At 39.7% G+C, this 21,433-nt stretch overlaps 1 protein-coding gene across 1 annotated transcript in view; it reads left to right on the forward strand.

Moving 5' to 3' along the window:
- The first annotated feature begins 7,298 nt into the window (after nt 1-7,298).
- Nucleotides 7,299-21,433, forward strand: part of MEOX2 (mesenchyme homeobox 2) — a 53,233-nt gene continuing 39,098 nt past the window's right edge. The window contains exon 1 of the mRNA XM_032110580.1: nt 7,299-8,190. Coding sequence (XP_031966471.1) covers nt 7,680-8,190 — 511 coding nt within the window. The 5' untranslated portion in view covers nt 7,299-7,679. The remainder of the gene's footprint in view (nt 8,191-21,433) is intronic.

Raw genomic sequence — 21,433 nt, forward strand, 5'->3', positions numbered from 1 at the left:
GAGTCTCTACCAAGCTGATCACAGTAGTAAAAGTATATGAAGAATACATTATTTCTAATACTACTAGGGGTAAAATGCAATAATAATAAAGAGGCACTTCAAGTCATCTTAGTACAGCAAAATTTGCTTCTAGAAATGGGAATGTGTAGATTTGGATGCACTAAGAACACATGATTCATACCGTGGGATATTAGTTTTGATTCAAACTTCATTGTTTCAAGCAAAAGAGGTTTATGTAAGAGGTTTTTTTCTTTTATATAATAAATATGTCTCAGCTTAAACCTATTGCCTACAATTAGTGAGACAAAAAAAGCGAAATGCTTCAAAGGCAGTTTACCTGGACAGTGTCTGTTTTATTAGTTTTAATCGGAGTTGCATTGGGTATCGAGAAGGAAAAGGCACGACTTACAGCATAACACAGCCAAGAAGCTGACATGTCTCGTGCCTTTCTCTTCCATTAGAGACATGCTATGCCTCCAGATGCTGCAGTCTGGATTTAGGGGCATACACTGCTCTTGCACAAGTAAGAGTTGCATATGTTATGAGTTAATTTCGTTTTGTTGTGTTCTTTTGCACATGGCGTTTTTGAAACAGTTAAATGGAAAATATTTTTAGTTTACCATCTCGTATTGAAATACACTTGGATTATTAAATAAAATCTAAATCCCTAAGTGATCCGTTCTACAGCTTAAATGCACAAATGCTTAAAGTTCATGGACAAATTACCTATGAGGGAATTACAAATCCAGACTGTCCCCACATGCTGTACTTTGCATTTGTCTCTCAGTCAGCTGAAAAGTATGCCAAATAATACACCTCTTCTTACAGCTGACTTTCACTAAGCCCACAGTGCTAGATATTTTTCATTTGAAAAAAAAGGACATACGAATAAATGGACTTCACGCCTTTATTGTGGGCATCTAATTTAAATGAAATATATGAAGATGCATCAAAGAAGAAAGGAAGATGACTACTTAAAATGTTTCAGTGCACCAGAGTCCAATATGTAAACTTAGATGATGTGAAAGTTCCTCAGATAGTCCCTTACTGGAATACTTTATTGAACCCAACCTGAGACCTACCCCATTGTATCAAAGGACATGCAAGTGGGATGCTTAATAAAGCATGACAAGTACAAATATCTTGGAAAGGTTTCTTTCAAGAAGAACTATAATATATTCACAGCTCATCAGTAGAGATGCATTTTGTTTCGGGGAAATAAAATTAAAAATTAGTTTGTGCAAACATGGCTTTGGAAGGTGTCGGTCTCACAGTATGTCACTCGGAGGTTTCCTCGTGACAGTTAAGAATTTACCTGTGTTTTTTAGTGTTACAATAGTTTCCCGAATCTTTGAGACTTTTTCTGCAAGTTAAGCACTTCTTGGCGTATATTTTTTAGGGAAGTCTAACTTGCTTTTTTTTTTTTTTTAATTTTTCTCATTCTTTCACAAGACAAAACATTTGCATCTAGAAACACCTTCAGTTTAGTCTAAAATAATTATTCCAAAGAATTGTTACTTTGCATTTAATTTCTCCTATCAAGTATCTGTTGTTAGCATTATTTGATATTAGATTTTGGGGTGCATGATGCAGCTATGCATTAGCAATTTTTAGGTCTTTGTTTCCTATACCTATTATTAATTAATGTTGCTATCCTGAAAATGTTTCTAGTCAAACAAATCACCATGAACACAAATAGGACTCTGTAAAAACACAGGATTACTCCCATGTGAAACTAGCGAAATGAATAGACCCCGAGCTCTGCAGGGCAGTGAATATCTTTCTGTTCTGAATACTAGCTAGTTAGGGGTTTCTGCTCCAAGTCTAGAGTTCATCACACTATAAATCATAGCAAACACACCTGCAAAGTAAATAACATAATCCCAGCAGCTATTAAAACCTAGAGATTTTGTAATTATTTATTCTTGCTGCATAGATACATGCCTATGTGTCTTTTTCTCCCTTCAGAGAAAAGAAAATTAGGAACTACTGCAAACACACACTGTGAGAGCAGTATTATACTCATTAACTTGTAAAAGAGATGACAAAAATTAGTGACTTATCACTCTCCCAATGATGGAGGAAGAGTTATGAAATATGCCCCCTGCTGCTGGTCCTGCAAGGACTTGGAAATGTCAGCCAGGAGACAGTAAATATTTCACATAGTGGTATGTTTTTGTCTCTATTTCAGTCTTTTTACTGTAAGCATACTGTGTACTTACCTGGTTGATGGGCGTAAGTCTTAGCATAAATATTTTGATGAACAAAGTTTTCAATCATCTGTATTTTTTATTCTGGCTGACTGAGACTTGAAGTATAATCAGCAAAATGATAATTTTGCAGCACAGTTAGCCGCAAACATTGTTAAAAATAAGGAATGATGAAAATGCCCTTCACCTTTCTTCCATGCACAACAGTATCTGTATTTTCAATGGGGACTCCAGTAAAATGTCTTTTAAATGCATACACAGATCAAAATCCACAATGTGAATTGTATCAAACAATAAAATGATTAAAGTGTAAAATACAAGCCTTTTTTTGCCTCTGTGATCAGTAATTTTATGAGGAAAATGGACTGAGTGTAGCGTGTAATTGTCAAGATCTGGAGACAACAAAATGGAAAACATATTTTTCAGGCATTATTGATTTGCCTGCATATGCATTTTGAGTACATTTCTAAATACAAATGAAAGATATGTATTATTAAAGTGCTCTACAAAGCTTGTCATAGCTGTTTTCTAGTTCAAGTATTCTAAAGTGGAGAAAATACTAGAAAGAATAAAAAAATGTTAAATTGCAATACAATATGCAGATTGGGAAACAAATAGTATTGTGCAAGATGGTTCCGTTTGAAAATAAATTACCTATTTAAAAGTTTTGAATATGACTTCTGGGATTTTTGAGTATCTAATGTGAAATGCAAGTTTCCCATAGCTCAAATTCTAAGAGCATTCCTGAAACATCATAGCCCAGGTGAGAAGCCTCAAGTACATTCACAATTTTAATACTTCATCAGTTTATTTAAATTAAATAGGAAACATAAGATATTTTACTAGTTACAGTGGGCTGGCAATACAAATAACTTTTAATGATGTAATGCAAACTTGTAAATCATTTTCAGTGAAGGCCTCATGGCTCAGCACAACTTTTCTGTAATATACTAAATTGCTGGCATAACTTTAAAATTTGTAATACTTGGAGATCGTGAAAATAAGAACAGAAGCCATATGTATGTGGAAGAAGTAGCTGAAAATACGGATTTAGGCTTAAAAGTTTTTACAGATCTGTAGAATTTAGATACTACAGTCTTTAAAGCAAAAATTGTGTCTGATAAGTGTTAAACCATGGTACATGTAAGCTCTATAGAGAGTGAAATGGAAGTACACCACAGAAATGCAATGTTAAAATTATGTGTTACACATTGTTGTAGCACAATTTCTCAGAAAAAAAATGTTTTTATGGCAAAGTATTGTAAAGGTACTGGAACACCATAGGTTTACGAACGGTAAATGAGATTATAATCAATTTTAACTAGTTAGGGATTCAGTATTTTTGACTAGTCAGTGAACAATCACTCATTTTCTGTGCTAGGATTTTCAGTTAAGGCATTCAAGCATCTCTGAAATGATGCATAATCCCCAGGCTTTATTACCGCTTATATCTGTGGGTTTAAATTGCAGCACAGGTACCAAGAGAAACGAATTATATTGCTTCAGTGGGAGTTAAACTGGCAAAAATTAAGGAAAAAAAAAGGCTGAAAATAAATCTACATCTGTTGTGAATCTGGATTGACTCTAAGGTTAAATGATGCCTGCATTCACCAAATTGCCATGGAAAAATACGAACTGATCATAATTACAGTAGAATAAAACTTTGTCCCCTTGCTTTGGTAGGCTCTTGAGTACAATAAAAACCTTGGCTAAAAGAAACTGAATTCATATTTGTAAGCTTTCCCTTTGACAGTAAGGAAAATATTCTTAAATAGTGTAAATTGCCATCCTTTTGCTGACTTCAGCAAAGTTATGGCAATTTGTATCACTCAAATGGTGGTCCCCAAGTATGACTTATCTATCTGATTTTATTGTAATATGTATATTGCAAATATGCAAACCACACACTAGAAAGAACAGATAAGAATCCTACTTACATTCTGATAAATATTCAGGAAGGTGGTTCTTTCAGTCTCCAATGTAAAAAATCAGAAAGACTACAAAAGTCCCGAAGAGGAGGAATTGTACACTGGTTCGTTCAGGTCAATTTTACATGATCTCTTTCCCCATAAATGGTAAGTTAAAAAACCAAAAACGACCCACCAGCAAAACCAAGAATCACAAAGTGAATGCAAATAGTAGCCCATACATGAAAATATAAATGATGTTCCAAACTGTGTTGGCTCCAGATGTTTTTATGAGTTAAACAGTTTACTGTTTTCACATATTTAAAACATTCTGTTTTTTTCACTTGATGTTTATAACCTTTGGGCAAACTTGCTGGCATTGATTTAAGTTATGCTTTTGTACCACATGTAGGTTAAACACACATTCTGAAAAGATACAATGCGAACAAGAATTCAATCGTTAATATTGAGAGTTAATAACTGCTTACAATTTTTCCAGCAATTAGTCTCAGTTATTACTGAGAAGCTTTGCACTGAAGCTATAACTAAAAAGTTATATTTTTTTTACAAAGGATGCTATCGTATAGCCATAGGTATTTGGTAACTGCACAGAAACTTTCTGAATCATTTCAGAAAGTGCTTGAAGCTGTTTATTTGCCTTAACATTAGTTGCCTATATTTGCATTCTCCTTATATAGTTTAAAATGAAAGCATAAAGCTCTGCAAAGAACTGCATTTCCAGTTCATGCATGCTTAAAGCTGATTTTTAAAGAAGTAATAAGAACACTTGATGTAGGACTTGCGGACTTATTTGGGACCTCAGAAGCCTAGGGAAGCACATTCCTGATCAGTCAGATTTGGTTATGAAGCTATTGACAAACACGAAGGTGTGCCATTATAGCTTTGCTATTGCATTCTTCTTTTTCTTCTTCTTCTTCACCTTTAGGAACCTCTCCTACCTCTTCCTAAAAAGTCCTATTTGGCTTGTCTCTTATTTCTCTTGTAAACCTTATCTTTCTCCCTCCCCCTCGCACCCTCTCACTTTCTTCATTGTGCTTCACTTATTTAATTTTCTTTTTTTTTTTTTTTTTTTTTTTTTTTGGTCATGTGCGAGAAATCCTGTATGGCCATCCTCTAGAGCTAAGAAAAAGCATTTTTACACCGCCTTGGCTTCGGGACTTCCCGACCCCTTCACAGCTGTGGCGGTGTGAGGGCTCCAGCGGCGGCGGCCCTTAAAGGTGGGGTCCTGGCATTCCGGCCCCTCCGGTCCTGGCCCCCCCGACGGCGACTCGCCCCCGTGGCCGAGGCGGGCGGGCGGACAGCAGCAGGTTGGAGAGCGGCGGAGGGCAGCGGTGCGGTGCGGGGCGGTGCGGTGCGGGGCTGGGGGGCCGCCCCGCCGCTCCCCCGTTCCCACCTGGGGCCGCCTGCGTCCCCCGCCCGCCCCCGCAGCCCTTGGGCCGCCGCCGCCGGGGCCGCCGCGGGCTCGACGCTCCGCGTCTGTCGCTGCCTCGCAGTTATTGCTTCATGGCAGCGCCTGTTTGTGAGGGACAGCAGCACCCCTGGGCTGGCAGTCCGGCGAGTTCCCAAACTCAAGAGAGGTTCAGCCATCGAGATTTCTTTGTATTCCTCTCTTCTAATATTAGAACACATATTGAAACCATATACACAATGAAAAGCACAAAATATTTCATCAGTGTTGTAACTGTATATTTCCTTTATTCTGAAGAAATAACAAGTTTTGAACGGTGCACAGAGGCAGCAACTCCTGCTTTGGATGCTGCTCTCTTTGTAAAGACCGCGTTGTTACAGTTAAATCTAGAGACAGTTATTAAAAAGAGTTAGATGTCAGAAAAGGGGGGAAATCTTACCGTCGAAAGACTGCTGCAGGTTCCAGCTCAGTCTGAAACTGCAGGGAAAAGTGGAGCAGCTGCTGAACAAAAGTTTTAGATTTTTTTTTAAAGAAAGTCTGCAAAACTAATTTCCCACAAAATAGGACTCAATTTCCGTTTAAGAAACTAGCTCTTGCAAAAGTCATACAATTGCTGATTTTTTCCACTAGCAATTGAAATTCATTTTATCTTTCGCACATGGACCCAAGAATTTAGACTTGCAGGAGCGAAATGGTTTTCCTTCTCTACTTTTTTTTTTTTTTTAACTTTGACTTGGGAGGAGGAGGAGCAAGGTACATCGAGCAAGAAGAGCTGAAGAGCAAAACCTTTCTGCAGTGGGCACCTCTTCGGTCATTGATCACTAAACGCGTTATCCTGATTTAAACCAGTTAAGAGCCGCCTTCGTGGCTACCGTAATTTCACTACACGCATGTTTAAAAATAGTAAAAAAAAAAAAAAAAGAAGACAGGCCCAGGCTGTCCAGGTTGTCCCCCCGATCCACTAAAGATATTTACAACGAAGCAAATGAAGATACGGGAAATAAACATAATGCGACTTCTTGTTTTGAAGGGGCAGGGGGCAAGAAGGGAAATTTCTCTTTCTGCAGCCAAAGCTGCTGGCACGGTGGGCCACGCAGGTTCGTTGCAGAACCAGCCGCCGATGCTGAGAAGCAGCGTGAGGCTCTTGAGGGCAGCCGGGGCAGCGCCGCGGCTCACCGCCAGTGCCGGGGCAGTGGGCGCGGGCGAACTGGGGGGATGACCCGCACCCGCACCGGGACCCTCGGTGCGGGGGAGCCCGGCGGGCGGCTCCGGCCTCTGCCCGCGCAGCCCCGCAAGCCGCCGCGGTCGCCTGCGCCCTCGCACCTGGGCGAGCAGGTGAGGTGCTGGCGAGAGCGCTTCAGCCCCCGGGGAAACGGGGCGGTGGTGGCCCCTGCGCCCCCCGCCCCAGAGTCACCCCCCGTGTGTCGCCTCACGTCTTTATTGTGCTCCCCCGCCCGCTGCCCCCGAGGGGCGGCAGGACCCCTAGCAGTCCGTCAGCCCCGACGGGGAGGTGATGGCCCTGCGAGGGCCGTGCGGCTGGGGGGCACGGCCGCCGATCCGCCCGGGGCGGGGGGGCTCCGGGGCAGCCGCGGCGGGGAGGCGCGGTCGGCCCGGGGGCAGGGACGGGCGGGCTGCGCCCCCGCGGAGCCGCCCCCCCGCCAGGCCGCGGGCGCCCGGGGCGCGGGCGCGCAGCGCTGCCGCCCGCTGACGGAGCGGCTCGGCGCGGGGACGGCGCTGGCGTTTTGGAGGGAGTTTGCATGTGGTCAGTGCTGTGCTGCTGAGCCAGCCCCCAGCTCACATTACACACTACTGTATTTATAACCTCTCGAAGCTGTTTCCCCCTTCAAGCAGTTCTCTGGGACCACCTTCTATTGGCTTCAACCTCTCCCACTTCTTGACATCTGAGCTGCTCTGAGAACGGCTCATCTAGGTCCGAGTGTTTATGCAGCGGAGACTGGCCACTAGGGCTAAAGACCTGGATTATCTGAGCTCAGCTGCCTGCTGCAGAGTCTGTCGGTGCCGTTTTGGAAAAAAAAATCCCAGCCCCGATCTGTTTACAGTGAAAGTTGACAAAGGGTGGTGAAGTTGGATCTTTCCTAAACTCTCCTGCCTGGAACCTGAGACTTGCATGCCATGGATCACACACTCTTTGGCTGCCTGCGCAGCCCTCATGCCACTGCGCAGAGCTTGCACCCTTTCTCCCAGTCTTCTCTTGCCCTGCATGGAAGATCTGACCACATGTCCTACCCTGATCTGTCTTCTTCTTCTTCCTCTTGCATAATAGCGGGATACCCCAATGAGGAGGGCATGTTTGCCAGCCAACATCATAGGGGGCACCATCACCATCACCATCACCACCACCACCACCACCAGCAACAGCAGCACCAGGCTTTGCAGACGAACTGGCACATTCCTCAGATGTCGTCTCCTCCCGCCGCGGCCAGGCACAGCCTCTGCCTTCAGCCTGACTCAGGAGGACCTCCGGAGCTGGGCAGCAGCCCTCCCGTCCTGTGTTCGAACTCTTCCAGCCTGGGCACCAACACCCCCACGGGGGCAGCGTGTGCGCCAGGGGACTATGGCAGGCAGGCTCTGTCCCCGGTGGAAACAGAGAAGAGGTCCGGCAAAAGGAAAAGCGACAGCTCAGGTAAAGGCTCGCGCGTTCCCCAGCGGGGCGGGATCCCCGGGTGGCGGGTGTCGGGGAAGCGGCACGGTCGGGCCCCGCTCGGCTGAGCTCGCTTAGCCCGGCTCGTTTGGCCCAGCTCGGCTCGGCTCGGCTGGCCCGGCTCGGCTGGCCCGGCCACGGCCGCCGCCGTGCTCTCGCCGCCGGCTGACACCGGGCTGCCGGGTTGCTCCTTCCCTCTAACGCGCTCTCGGGATCTCCATCACTAACGCAAGCTTTATTAAGGCTACGCGGGGAAAAATAAAGAAAAAATCCAGCACGTGATAGAGTATGAAATCAAGGTGGTGGGGGAGAGTTTCCTACAGCCAGGGAGAGAAACGTTTGTAGTTTTGGTGCGGTTTTCAGCATCTGGTCCCGCGTCCCCCTCCCCCCTGCCCGATACGACACCTCTGCTTCAAAATTCAGAATCCAGCGCGCTCTTTCCCCTCCGCCCCTTCGCCGTGCAGTTGACTGCGGCTCCGAGGCGATTGCACAACGCTTGGAAGCACTGCCGTGAAAGCGGGGATTCGGGAGAGGAGCTGATGCCTTGCTACCCCGTAGGATCTGAGTGAGCCTGCATCAAATCCTCAGCGTGGAAGGGCAAAATTTGGAGTCTGTAAAGCAAACGGGTGAATGGGAGTTTCAGAAAGCTGCTTCACTTCAGTTTGCTGGTGGCGGGGACAGACGAAGGGAAGGAGCTGTCTGACTTTTAAAATCACTGTAATTCTTACTTAAAGGCGAGCATAGAAACATGTAGATTCACAGTCATTCTAGAGCGATAATTTGGCATCAATGAATGTGCAAAAATCCTTGACATTATCTCTGCTTTCTAGAATAGCAAAGCCTGTCTAAGTCCCACTCTGACAAAAGCCACTCGGCAAAGGCAACACAACTGATGGGACTTCCATTAGGGCACACATGAACTGGCGGGTCACCAAAAACGTAGTGAGACAGGCAGGAGGCACTTGAAAGAGAGGGCTCAACAGACTGAAAACTCAAGAGCTGGCAGAGCAAATTATTTGTTATCACAGAAGAGAAAGTGAAAGGCTTTGTACGATATATATGAAGTTCACAACTGAAACCATCACCTCTTTCACTCAAAAGGTTGCAAGCTTGGTAGAGTGTAAGCAACAGAAAGCATTTTAAAAAATAATCCTCAAGAATACCATCAATTCCTTCATTGTCCATTACATTAGCAAACGTTTGCAGTAATTCAGAATGTATTTAGCTGAATTTTGTATTACCTAGCTGGTATAGTTGCTAAAAACTCCTCTTGAGTTTAAAAGCTGTATTTAGTTCAAACGCTGCTGGTAAAAGCTTTTGTTTTGTCTTCTTTACCTTCAATGAGACAAAATGAATTATCTGATTTCGTGAGGTGTATGAAGAGTCCCTGTTATAACTGCGAAAATAACTGGATGTCTGCTGGTGTAAGGATTGATTGTATTTGTCAGTCTATTTAATGCTAAAGGAAAAAAGGAAATCGGTCCCTTTCACTGCCAGGGAAGCATCTGAATCACTTTCTGTTTATTTCGTTCTGCAATGCAAACCAAAAAAACACCAATGGGGAAAGTCCTAAACCTTACCCTGAAGTGACTGGAGTCTTCCACTGGATTAGTGGACAAGAGGTCGAGCCTTTAGCCATGGTTACGTTTATCTTGCAATGTACTTCGATCCTCACTTTCTAAGGCTTTCTGAAGATCAAGGTAACTATTTCCTCCTCCCTTCCGCTAAGAAAAAAATATGACCGTTTACACAATTGTGAATCTCTCAAATTGAAAATAGATGTCTTTTGACAACAACTGCGTAGCTGCTGTATGTTTGGTTTTTCTTCAGGAAAGCCCTGTATTTTGGACTGAATATTTAACCACACCCCTTTATTAATCCTGATCTCTGGTGTTAGATATTTAGTGCCCTTCTAATATATGGCAGCAAGAACTATTTTTAATTTGCTATGTTTCTTTATTTGTCATCCATAATTGCCCCTCATTTGGTTGAACATCCTCTCCTTTATTTCTCATTAATCTTTTTTTAAAAAACAAATTACTGTGCTTGAAGGAATTTCATCCATGCCTTCATCGTACTTGGAACTACTTCAATAGACATTTGTAAAAAATCCTAATAGTAAATAACTAAGGGGTGAAGAGAGAGAGAGACTGTTTTAAGTTTCAGTGCCAGCTTTTTGAGACAATTATTAATGCTCCTGCTTAATTTACACGTATATTTCCTCTTCTTAAGCATATCACTTAAAGCCACAGAATACTCAGTGTTTTCTTGAACTGAATCTGTTCTGCATTTCAGAGCTGAATTAACCTTAGGCTACCCCTTTCTTGCACTACTTAGTTTTGTTTCTGTGTGTTTAAGATCATAAAGCTGAGTTTGTAGATAGTTTAAATAATGTAAAACATGATCGTTCCTTGTATCATTTATCTTCTAAACAAGTAACTGTTTCTTAGCCGTATAGCTACTCTGAAAATTTACCAGAAGGTATACCCCATTTTACTTATTTGTTATGATGGCGGGAAAGCAACTTTTTAAAATTATAAACAGAAATCCAGAGGGCAAGCAGAATTTCGTACAATGGACTGTGTGTTTTTCCCTGGAATTCACATATTGCAAAGGAATGGGAGGATATAGAAATATTTTCCTCTAAGCTGTTACAGTTTCATTTGGGATTGAGAAAGCAAAGTGAAATGTGCTCTCATGATAGTTTTATAAACTGACCTAGTTTTCTTTAGTCCTAACCCAGGTTTTAAGCAGTCTGGGAAGTTCCCTTTGAAGATATTGAATAGACTGCTACTGAACAGGGTGAAATTTTCTACTGTTCTCATTGTAAAGGACTGGGAAATACAGCTTACGTAGTCATCGACCCCTGCTTGCTACAGCTGTCAGTGTCTCCAGGTTTTGTAGCTGCTCTCTCATTATCTGCAGAACATTCCTTTCAACCTGCGTAGGCCCAGAAGTGGGTCAGTAAAGTTGCCTGTGAATTGAGGAGTGGCGCATACAAATCTTTCTGTGTGAACGTTTTGCAGTGAATAATGGCATCTGCATCCTCACCTTTGTAACTCAGCTCTGCGTATGTCAAGGGTGTAGGAGTAGAGAGACAATACTAAATTTGAGGGTAGGTTACAAATAAAATTGCTTATTTTGAAGTGCATTAATGGTCAGAATTATCTGTGTGCTAATGAGGTGCGGATGAAAACCATGCTGAGTGTATAGAAAACATATTCTTGGAGTGCTATGTTGCTTTGTGGTATGAGTTATTCTAGATGGAATATTTTGAATTTTTCTAATGCCTCCCCTTCTCATTACTTGTCTGTGAGTTTCAGGGCCATTTTATTTCTGTTTATTATAGAGTAGGTTTTGATTCTTAGATAATGCAGAACACATCAGATGCAAACATACTACTGTGTTTTCCTAAGTTATGTCACTTAGGTCCAAGTTTTCTTAAAACTTCAGTCAGGAAAAAAGCACATTAAAGCCTATATAGGAAGTGCTATCTAGATTTACTGAGAAATATGAAATAGGGTGAATCTGGTAGCCTTAAGGAAGTCTAAAATGCTATGGTGAAAAAAGATATCTGTACTGTGCTGAAAAGGTTGGGGGGAGGCTGAGTATCATTGAAGGAGTTCTTCTAAGCACTACAGCTATTCAAACATTTAATTACAATAGATAAATATATAAGGAAATTGCATTCCTCTTAATGTCTAGTGTAATTAAACACTTGTGCCCAGACAGAAAAAGCCATTTTTTTAAAAAAAAGATACCAAATTTTGCCATGGGAAAATGCTTTCTGTATGGCACAGGTTTCCAAGGAAAGGCTAGCAGGTAATAAAAATTATTCATATTTTTGACTGTATTTACAATAGCATAATTTAGAAATGCTTCTGAAAAAGTGTTTTAGGGATCCACTGTTTCAGTGGTGCCGTCCAGTGTTTCAGTAGCTGTTCTGTTGGGTTTTGTTCATTGACAAATCACATGAAAAAAACCAATACTTTGTTTCCCCCTGAGTTTTAATATTTTATAACCTACCTATTCTCAACATGCAAGCAGTAAAAAGTTACATTGCCAGGGAATTTATTTTAAACACATCCAAGTATCATAAATCATATATACTTGTTTGAAATCGTTGCTAAAAAGCAGGTCATTTTGATAAATGGTTATAAATACTGTGAAATCATGAGTTTTGAGGACTTCTGATTGGTTTCTGAAACCTGTCAGTAAGAAAAATGAGCTGCACACTTGTAGTCAAAAAGCACTGTGTAACTGATTCATCAATATGTCTGTGCTTTTCAGTGTGGTTGTAAACAGAAGCAAGAAAAAATACATAATAAAGCATAGCTTTTCCAGAAAGAGTTAATTTGTTTGTTATCTGGTATAAAAGCATCACTTACACTTAAGAAAAACAACAACAACAACAAAAACTCTGTAGATTTCATAAATGAAACCATTTCAAAATCCGATGAGTAATAAACGTACTATTAGGAGAAAACTTTCAAGACTGATTGCATATCAAATGTTGGGCTTACTAGTGAGCTACTTGCTGAATTGTTTTAATAGGGGAGAACTTGCAAGAAATTCACTTTTGCTCTCAGGAAATATAATCAGGAACTTTTCTAAGACTAAAATTTGAAAGACTATTTTGGTGATACATTTTCAAAATTCTTTGCCCCAAGCCAAAGAAGAACTTTCTGTGGACAAAAAAAAGAAGAAATATGTATGGCTTCTAGTTATGCATTTCTGTCTGTTTGTATAAATGATTCAGTAGGATTTACACTTCTCCCTCTCCCCCTCCTCGTCAACCCACCCATTTGGAAACATTGGAGGGCCGATTCAAACCTTCACTGGATCACAAATGTTTTTGTGAGAAGGTCCATTGACTCCAGTGGAACTCCTGAAGTGCTCAAGGTTTTTTTAAGCCATCGGAGCTTAATTCTGTTACATGGGGATTAAAGATTTAAACATTCTGGCAATATCTGGATAAAATGTCACTAAAAAAATTTCAAAAAATCATAGTTTTAGTTAGTTACCTTTTAGGATTTTTAAACTTCTGTTACATAGTAGTGAAAGAAAAATGCTTTATAATCCTTGCAGATATTTACTGATGAAATGTTTGGATTGCCTGATTGTTTGAAAATTGCCAATTGAGCATTTTATATACACATTGAATTTTACCTACATTGCTTTTAACATCCTAGGATAAAATTTGTACTAACATATCTAGTATGACTTCTGTAGTATTTTGTAATGTAAGTAGTAAGATTGTGATTCTCCTTTTTTGTCTTTTTGCCATTTTTAGACATGCCAATTGTTTAATAAATGTTTTTTAATTGAGCCTGTTAATCTGCATATCATTTTCCATTTGGAAATACTCATTCTTTAGTAATGCGATGACTCGATATGCTGTATCTCAATTCCTCAAGCGTAGGATTGAGCTCTGTGTCTTGAAATTCAAGGGAAGGTAACATTATCTTTGCTTCTGTCCGCTGATACCCTAATATTGCTCACTGGATTTATTGCTTTCAAAGACACCGTTACTGGGCAGTATGAACGGTCGCCATAGCATGTTTCTCTCAGTAGCAAAATGTATTCTACCAAGCAGTGCTATAAGCCTATGGAAAGGAAGCAAAATAAATCTGGTTTCATCTGCTAGACTGAGCAAAGTTTAAACCCATCAGTAAAATGTAGTTATGGTGGGGTTGGGTTCAATCCTTATTTTTGCTATGCTACCCTGTGTCCTTGTTCTAATATACTTAAGAATGCAACTTGAAAGGATGTGAAAGGAAAGTCATATTTTTTAAATATAAATACTTGCATATGTCGCTAATAAGGTTTCTAACTGAAATAGTGTGGTGTTAGAGAATTTTGATAAATAGTGCTTGAGGCTACTTCATTACATCAGTGCACAGCTGGGCATTGAACCCAGTCCTATGATCTGTCTCGAGCCTGTGCCCTGTCCTTTTATGACTGTTTGCCCAACTTATACAATGGCCATACCAGTTCTTTCCTTCCATTTGTAAAGTGCTGTAAACTTTTATGGATCGAAAAGCTTTTTTTTGTGTGTGTGTGTGCGTACATGCTTTTTATTTTTAGTAGGCTTTAAAGACTTACAGATCTGCATCACGATTTCTCAAGTTCTGCTAGTTGCAGAGTACGAGCAAGATGGTACACAGCCACCCTGCAGAAAAACTTTCCTCCTGCTACTCAGCAGGGCAATTGCATCACCTTTACCAGCATGAGCTGGGTGACTGCATACGTGGTCACAGCCAGGAGTCATTTGACTTCTGGGGTGAGCGTCTGGGCTCTTCCATGAGCATGTAGCTGTTTTTCTACTGTGTTTAATGCAAGTCTGAATTAAAAAATAGCCTGATGTCATTCTGCTGGATACATGCAGTCTAGTCTGATATTTTAAATATTTGAATCAGTAAAAAGAAAGTTGTTGAAATAAATAGTTTATAAACAGACATGATAAGGGAAATTTCACCAGGAAGATACTGATGACAAACTCCTACTGATTTTTGTTCGGACCAGATTTTACTATAAATGTAGCTCAGCTTGGGAGGAGATAGACCAGTTAGCCATGGTAGTGCTTATGTTTTTTTTGTTATATGCCGTCTTGAATTCTTCCAGCAGCGAATATGGCAAAGGAATGCTTGTTTAAAAAGCCACTGCTGCTATTGGTCTTGGCTTTCTAGCATGCATTGTCCTTGTTATTTATTAATACATATTACAAAATCTATGCCCTTTGATAAGTTTACCTGAACCATATCCATTTAAAATAATATTTTAGTAGAAAATAATATAAATCACAACGATGTTATTCATTTTACTCTGCAAATTTTATACATGTATCTGTGATATCACTAGTGCAGAGTTGCCTCACTGCATCCTAACATCCAGTGAATGACGCAAAGTGAAGAAAACCCCACATTAAAATAACGGGATATAGTAGTAGACAGTGCACTGTAATATGTGAAAATTTTCTTCTTAAGTCTTCTATTAAACACTATAAATAGACTACTTATGTTGACTTATGTTGTCAAAATTCTACTTGGTAACATCAGTGGTATTAAAGATGTAATGTTCACTGTAGATTAGGGACGGTATCTTTTATTGCAAGATCTTGTCCCTACAGAAGATACTAAGGCACCTCCTATTCAGAATGTGAGTTGATTTTCTGTGTGAATTTTTACAAATAGTTTTGGGGATAGGTCACTTGATTGGAATTTGTAGATATTAATAAATAGACATAAGATTATATGTCAAAAGAGAAATCTGGAATAATATTTGGAAATTTGCTGCTGAATAACTTATTGTTTAATGATGGATGTAATCACTGAATGCTGTGAAGTCTGAAATCCCTGGAGCTTCTTACTCAATGAAATGGAAAATAAGCATTCGGAACTTTGTATTGAAAATTACCTGTGCTGGATAAACATCACAAGATAACATCCATGAGAAGTTAATGGTCATGTTATGGAAAGTTATATTGTACTTGATTCCATGTTTTTTTTTGTTTTCCTTTAATAAATGAAACAAAATAATTGACAAAACAGAAGAAGCAAGTCTCAAAGCAATGAGTCAAATCTTTAATTTATGATAGAACATAATAGTTTTACTAAACCAATAAAATCCAGTGGATTATGAAACTCTAACTGGAAGCCAAGTGATTCTTCTTTTCTTTTCTTTTCTTTTTTCTCTTTTCTCTTTTCTTTTCTTCTTTTCTTTTCTTTTCTTTTCTTTTCTTTTCTTTTCTTTTCTTTTCTTTTCTTTTCTTTTCTTTTCTTTTCTTTTCTCTTCTCTTCTCTTCTCTTTTCTTTTCTTTTTTCTTTTCTTTTCTTTTTTCTTTTCTTTTCTCTTTTCTTTTCTTTTTTTTCCTTTTCTGTTTTCTTTTTTTTCTTTTCTTTTTTTCTTTTCTCTCTCTCTTTCTCTCTTACTTTCTCTTTCTCTCTTTCTTTATCTTTCTTTCTTGCTTTCCCTCACTCTCTTTCTTTTGCTCTTTCACTCTTCAACTCTTCCTCTCCTCTCCTCTCCTCTCCTCTCCTCTCCTCTCCTCTCCTCTCCTCTCCTCTCCTCTCCTCTCCTCTCCTCTCCTCTCCTCTCCTCTCCTCTCCTCTCCTCTCCTCTCCTCTCCTCTCCTCTCCTCTCCTCTCCTCTCCTCTCCTCTCCTCTCCTCTCCTCTCCTCTCCTCTCCTCTCCTCTCCTCTCCTCTCCTCTCCTCTCCTCTCCTTCGCTGCTTCTTGGACTAGAGAAAAATTGGTTGATTGAACATTATTTTATAGCAAATAGGATATGAAAAACTAAAACTGAAACAGATTACTGCAACCTTTTAAAAGCCCTTCTTCCTTCTGCATTCTCTCAGATCTCTAATAGCTATTTCTTATTTTTAGCAAGTAAGTCTGAACAAATGCTGCCTTACATAAACTGTGTTAGATGCACTTCAGTATCCTCTGCCACTATTGTGAGTTTTAATTCTTAAACTGTGATCTTATGATGGTTGTAGTATGCATTTAATTTTGTGTGTTGGGAGATGAATGAAATCCCGGGATGCTGAAGTCAAAACTAGCTATTGAGTGGAGCCAGGACTTCACAGCTGAAATAGTCACAGTACTTTGATATGAACACCACTGAAGTTAAGTGTATGTTTACACATTTTGGTGAATTGAGGGCATTAGTCACTTAAATTTACCAAGCGGAAAAAAACTGTTTCCCACTTTGGTCCTTCTAAAAATAGATACAAAAAAAATCTGTTGGACATATGTGGACTGACAATATAGCTCTGAAGAGAGTTGAATGAACTGTGGGGTTTTCTACCTGCCAAGCAAAAAATGGTATATTCTAGATGCATGCAATATATCCTGAGTGTGCATTGGAAGGGGGTGTTTTGACACGGTGAGTGAGGCTCCTTAGGCACATTGGTCTCAATAGCTTTTCAAGCCTTTCATTTTCTTTCATCTGGTGGAGAATACCATAACACTGTAGGCTTCATAGAATATGTGGACAAGTAAAAACTACTTATTAAAATATGCTTATTATTGTAAAAGGAATGGTAGGAACAGTGACTAGATGTCTCCTACATTTGTGAAAATATCGGTTTGGTTTAGTGAAGAAAAAAAAATTTAAGTCAGATGTGTTGATAAACTATACGACAACATATTTTGCGAGGCTTCGTTACACTGAATTGCTAAAAATGGTGTGAATGGAAGCCTGGGCAGCTACAGCGATGCTGACCACTCAAAGATTTCTTGTAAAACTGTGCTTAGAATGCCAAACAGTATTTTCTGCCAGAAGAAAGCGCCAGTCTAAAAGGTGCTTAAGCACATTCATGCCTTTCACATTTATATTTTCAGAATGAGACATTAAAACATCGTAAAAGTCTGCAATTCATACCCACCTTACATAGGACTTAGGAAGAGCTGAGAACATTAAAAGTTCTTTGCAGTTTGGGTTGATTGACTGAGAATTGACATAGTAATATTAAGCTCTTTTTTTCCCTGTTCCTATATTCTTGTTTTGGGAGTACCATAATGATCTCAAGCTGCAGCTGTGTATTCAGTCTTTGCGTTCCTGAGGACATTAGAACAATATACACTAATGGTCTCACTCCTGACTCCCTCTCCCTCTCTCCCTCCCTCCCTCTCTCCCTCCCTAATTTTTTTTTTACACAAGTCTATTTCTGAAGGAGTGCCTGCCTATATATCCTTCCATTCATCCATGTAAAATGAGCACTCTCCTAATTTCAAAACAAAAAATACAACCCTTTACCTTGATCAGATTTCCATTAGATGTAACCTTCAATAACTTAAGAACTGCAGTGATCTGCTAAATAAGATAATGTTAGTCTATCAAGCAACGCAAGATGAAACAGTTATGAGTCAGTTAAAAATAGACTTCATTAGCAATTGTTCATGGGGCATCTTGAATCTGCAGAATTATCTTTTTTTTGGGTATTATTACCACTTTAATTTACATGATTTTTTAATAGCTTATTGGGTCAATAAAAAGAGTGACAATTCTGTCTGTATCATTTGTTTTTATGAAATAATACATTGTTATTAAAAGTCGTAAATGCAACATCTTAAATTCTAAATTTAAAAAAATGATGTGAGCATGTACAGGAGAAAAAGCTGGAGACAAGAGTGCAAACAATTTTGATTGTTCTATATTATGAAGAAATATTCTGCCAAATTTACCTGTAGTTTGGCTTAGCTTTGCACTTTAATTTTTACTCCACTCATTCTGACTCCTTTGTTTTTACACTTCAGTACATTGCTACAACTTTATGAGACAAATGTCTTTATTACTTTAGCATGAGGGTATGTACAGAAATCTAACAGTATTCAAACCCTATAAAGCTATCTTTATTTCACTGGTTCCAAATGGAAATGTAGACAAAGACAGGAGGTGCCAATTGAGTTTGCAGTCTGCTGGCATGAGAAATATCAGAGATTTCATACTTTTGTATTTGCAAACATATTGGGAATGCTTTTCCAGACATGACACCCAAACAAATACTTTTCTTGGGTAGAGGTTGTGTGTTTCAACTACAATGGCTAAACATTTCCAGCCATTTTTAAGTCTGGTGAAATATAACTTAGAGAATGACCCAGTCCGTCAAAGTTCTTGGGAAAGCCATTTCCTTTCCTCCTGCAATAGTCACTCAGCTTTGCCAGTCTATATACTGATGCTCTAACTCTGTCAAAGCTTAGGTTACTGTGTATAGCTCTTCTGGAATTAACAGTATCATGTTGGCAAAGTTAAGCACAAGCATGTCAGTTACAACTTGGTTGTTGATTCCTTCAGCTTGATGCTGTGCGGCTAAGAAATGTTAGCAGTTCCACCAAATATGGGTAGATACCATGCAAATATTATTTACGGAGGCTCTGGCCTACCTTATGTATTTCAAGCATGTTTCCACAGCTAATTGATAGTCCTAACTTACATACAAACTGAAAGATGCTTCCATGTTACCCAGGAAACATTTGGCTGGCTTTCTTATATAGATAACTGGAAAGCTTGGTGCTACCCATGTAGTGGAGTCTGACTGCACCTTATTGCTGGCCCATTAATCAAAAGGACTTTGTTAACCTAACAGCAGAGTCTTGTTACAAAAGACAGATCTGAAATCTACAGTGAGCTGGAAATACAAGAAGTACTGCTCCTAACTGAGGTGTTAATACAAACCTACATGGAGCCTTTCTAGTTCAGAAGATATTTGGAGGGGAGTATATACTCCCTAAATACCTAAGGGAGAGGGTTTCTGTGAATTTTGGAACTGAAACGAGTTCAGGGAATATGTGCATCTTGTTGCACAACAAGCACAAAAAAGGTCTCACCAGTCAGCCTTTGCACCTTCCCTGCCATGTAATTTAATGGCTCATGTATCTTTGCTCTCCATAAAGCCAAACTTTATGCAGTAAAGGTCGGTTTCTTTATAAAAGCAGACAGCATTTCCTTTCCTTCCAGGGCAAGAATGCACAGATGTAGGAAAAAAATTGCTCACAAAAGAGACCTCGGGTGAGCACAAAGCATCTTTTACAGGCATAAAACAACTTCGTCCTTGGTTTCCCCAGTGCAAGGCCATGGACTGCTGCTTGTTTCGAACAGGTTGAGAACTATGGTTTAGAAGATATTATTTTGCTGTGAGACTTTGCAAGTTGCTTTTTGGTCTTCTCTCTCTCCAACATATTTTCAGACTGTTTTGCAAATGGCTTTTACACCACTTAGCAGAAATTGAATCCTGTTTTTCTGCCCTGGCCCTCTCTTGGTTCCTATTTTAACCCTGCCAAAACCAAAGCTGATGTAATAATCATACCTTTCAATCACATCCTTTTGAAATTTCCTTCCTGGAATCATTCTTCTGGTTCCACCTTATATTCTCGGAGTTAAACTAATTTCACTGCAAGGCGTTGCCCAATGCCTCAGACAATGTTTTGGATCCTGTTTCTTATCTACCTCAACATTTTCGCCATGCTGTCTTAAGTGTGTTCTTCCTTTTTCCATGCACACTTTTCTCTGTCTTCAGTACAGCTCACATACCTGCAAGAAACATCTAAAAACAATATTCTGTCATTAAGCATTGTCATCAAGCTATCATCTCTTTTACCCTGAACTTCTTTTTTGGTAATTGTAGGTCACACATGGCTCTTCTGTGGACTTACAGTCTGTAAGAAAAGTGTTCAAGACAGGAAGTGAACAGAGAAAAATGAAAAAAGAAAAGAAAAAAAGGTCCTTCCTATGCCTTCTCTTCTCTCGATGTTTCAACTTCATAAGGGTGTGCACCACAGAGCAGATTCTGTAAGCAGCTACAGCAAAAATCAAGCATGACTCAGAGTGACAATACTGATATTTAGTATCTAGTAACAGTGATGTACACAGTGTTGAGCAGACCTGTGTGTAAAAAGGAAGTACTTGAAACTAAGTCAAATGTGTGGGAAAAAAAAAATCTAACTTTCTTAAAATGCACTCTTTTAACTCCAAGAATTTAGGTAATTACTTGTGGCAGAAAGAATGTGGTTCAAAGACAGTAAAGTCTCATTTTGAAGGGGACTGTAAACTCTTTAAATAGCACTGGAAAATTGTTCATTTACTCTAGTTTTCTGTAACAAGAATTTTGAAAACAGTAAAATATTTTTATGTGATCCCATTTCACTGATATAATAGACATGAACATATATTTGGGGTATGTGTATGTATGCATGTCTATATCAAACCTAAAATAACAGTAGACAGGGACCTGGATAGTCCACGTGATTTTACTGGACCAGCACTTGGCTATTTTGTGTTATTTTATTCCTAAACATGTTTTAAAACCAGTTTGGGAAGGATGAGGAAGCTTCAGGAAGGGAGAGAAAAGCAAAGTTCTGATGATAGCTTTTAAATGCTTGGGCTTGGCAGTTTTGCAGCGATTTTCGATGTGTAGAGTTTTTCAGTGTAATATCAGCAAATATAGTGCAGGGTAAAATTAGAGACTATATCGAATCTGAACTCTGGAGACACATGAGGATCAGCTCACAAGATTGGCTGGTTTTCGGCTAGTCTCCAGTGGGCTTTTTTCCGTATCACCATACAGTTTGGCACAACCTTCAGGCTCAGCAAAGACAGTTTTATTCCAGGACTGAAATAGACAAAAGCAGTAGATGCCAGAATTGAGGTGCATTTGCAGAGTAGGATGGAGAGAGTTTTACAGCTTTTGTCTCAACTCTTCTCTCCTCTTGCTAGGAGCAAATTT

This window comes from Corvus moneduloides, chromosome 1, assembly GCF_009650955.1.
Source record: "Corvus moneduloides isolate bCorMon1 chromosome 1, bCorMon1.pri, whole genome shotgun sequence".
Lineage (NCBI taxonomy): Eukaryota > Metazoa > Chordata > Aves > Passeriformes > Corvidae > Corvus > Corvus moneduloides.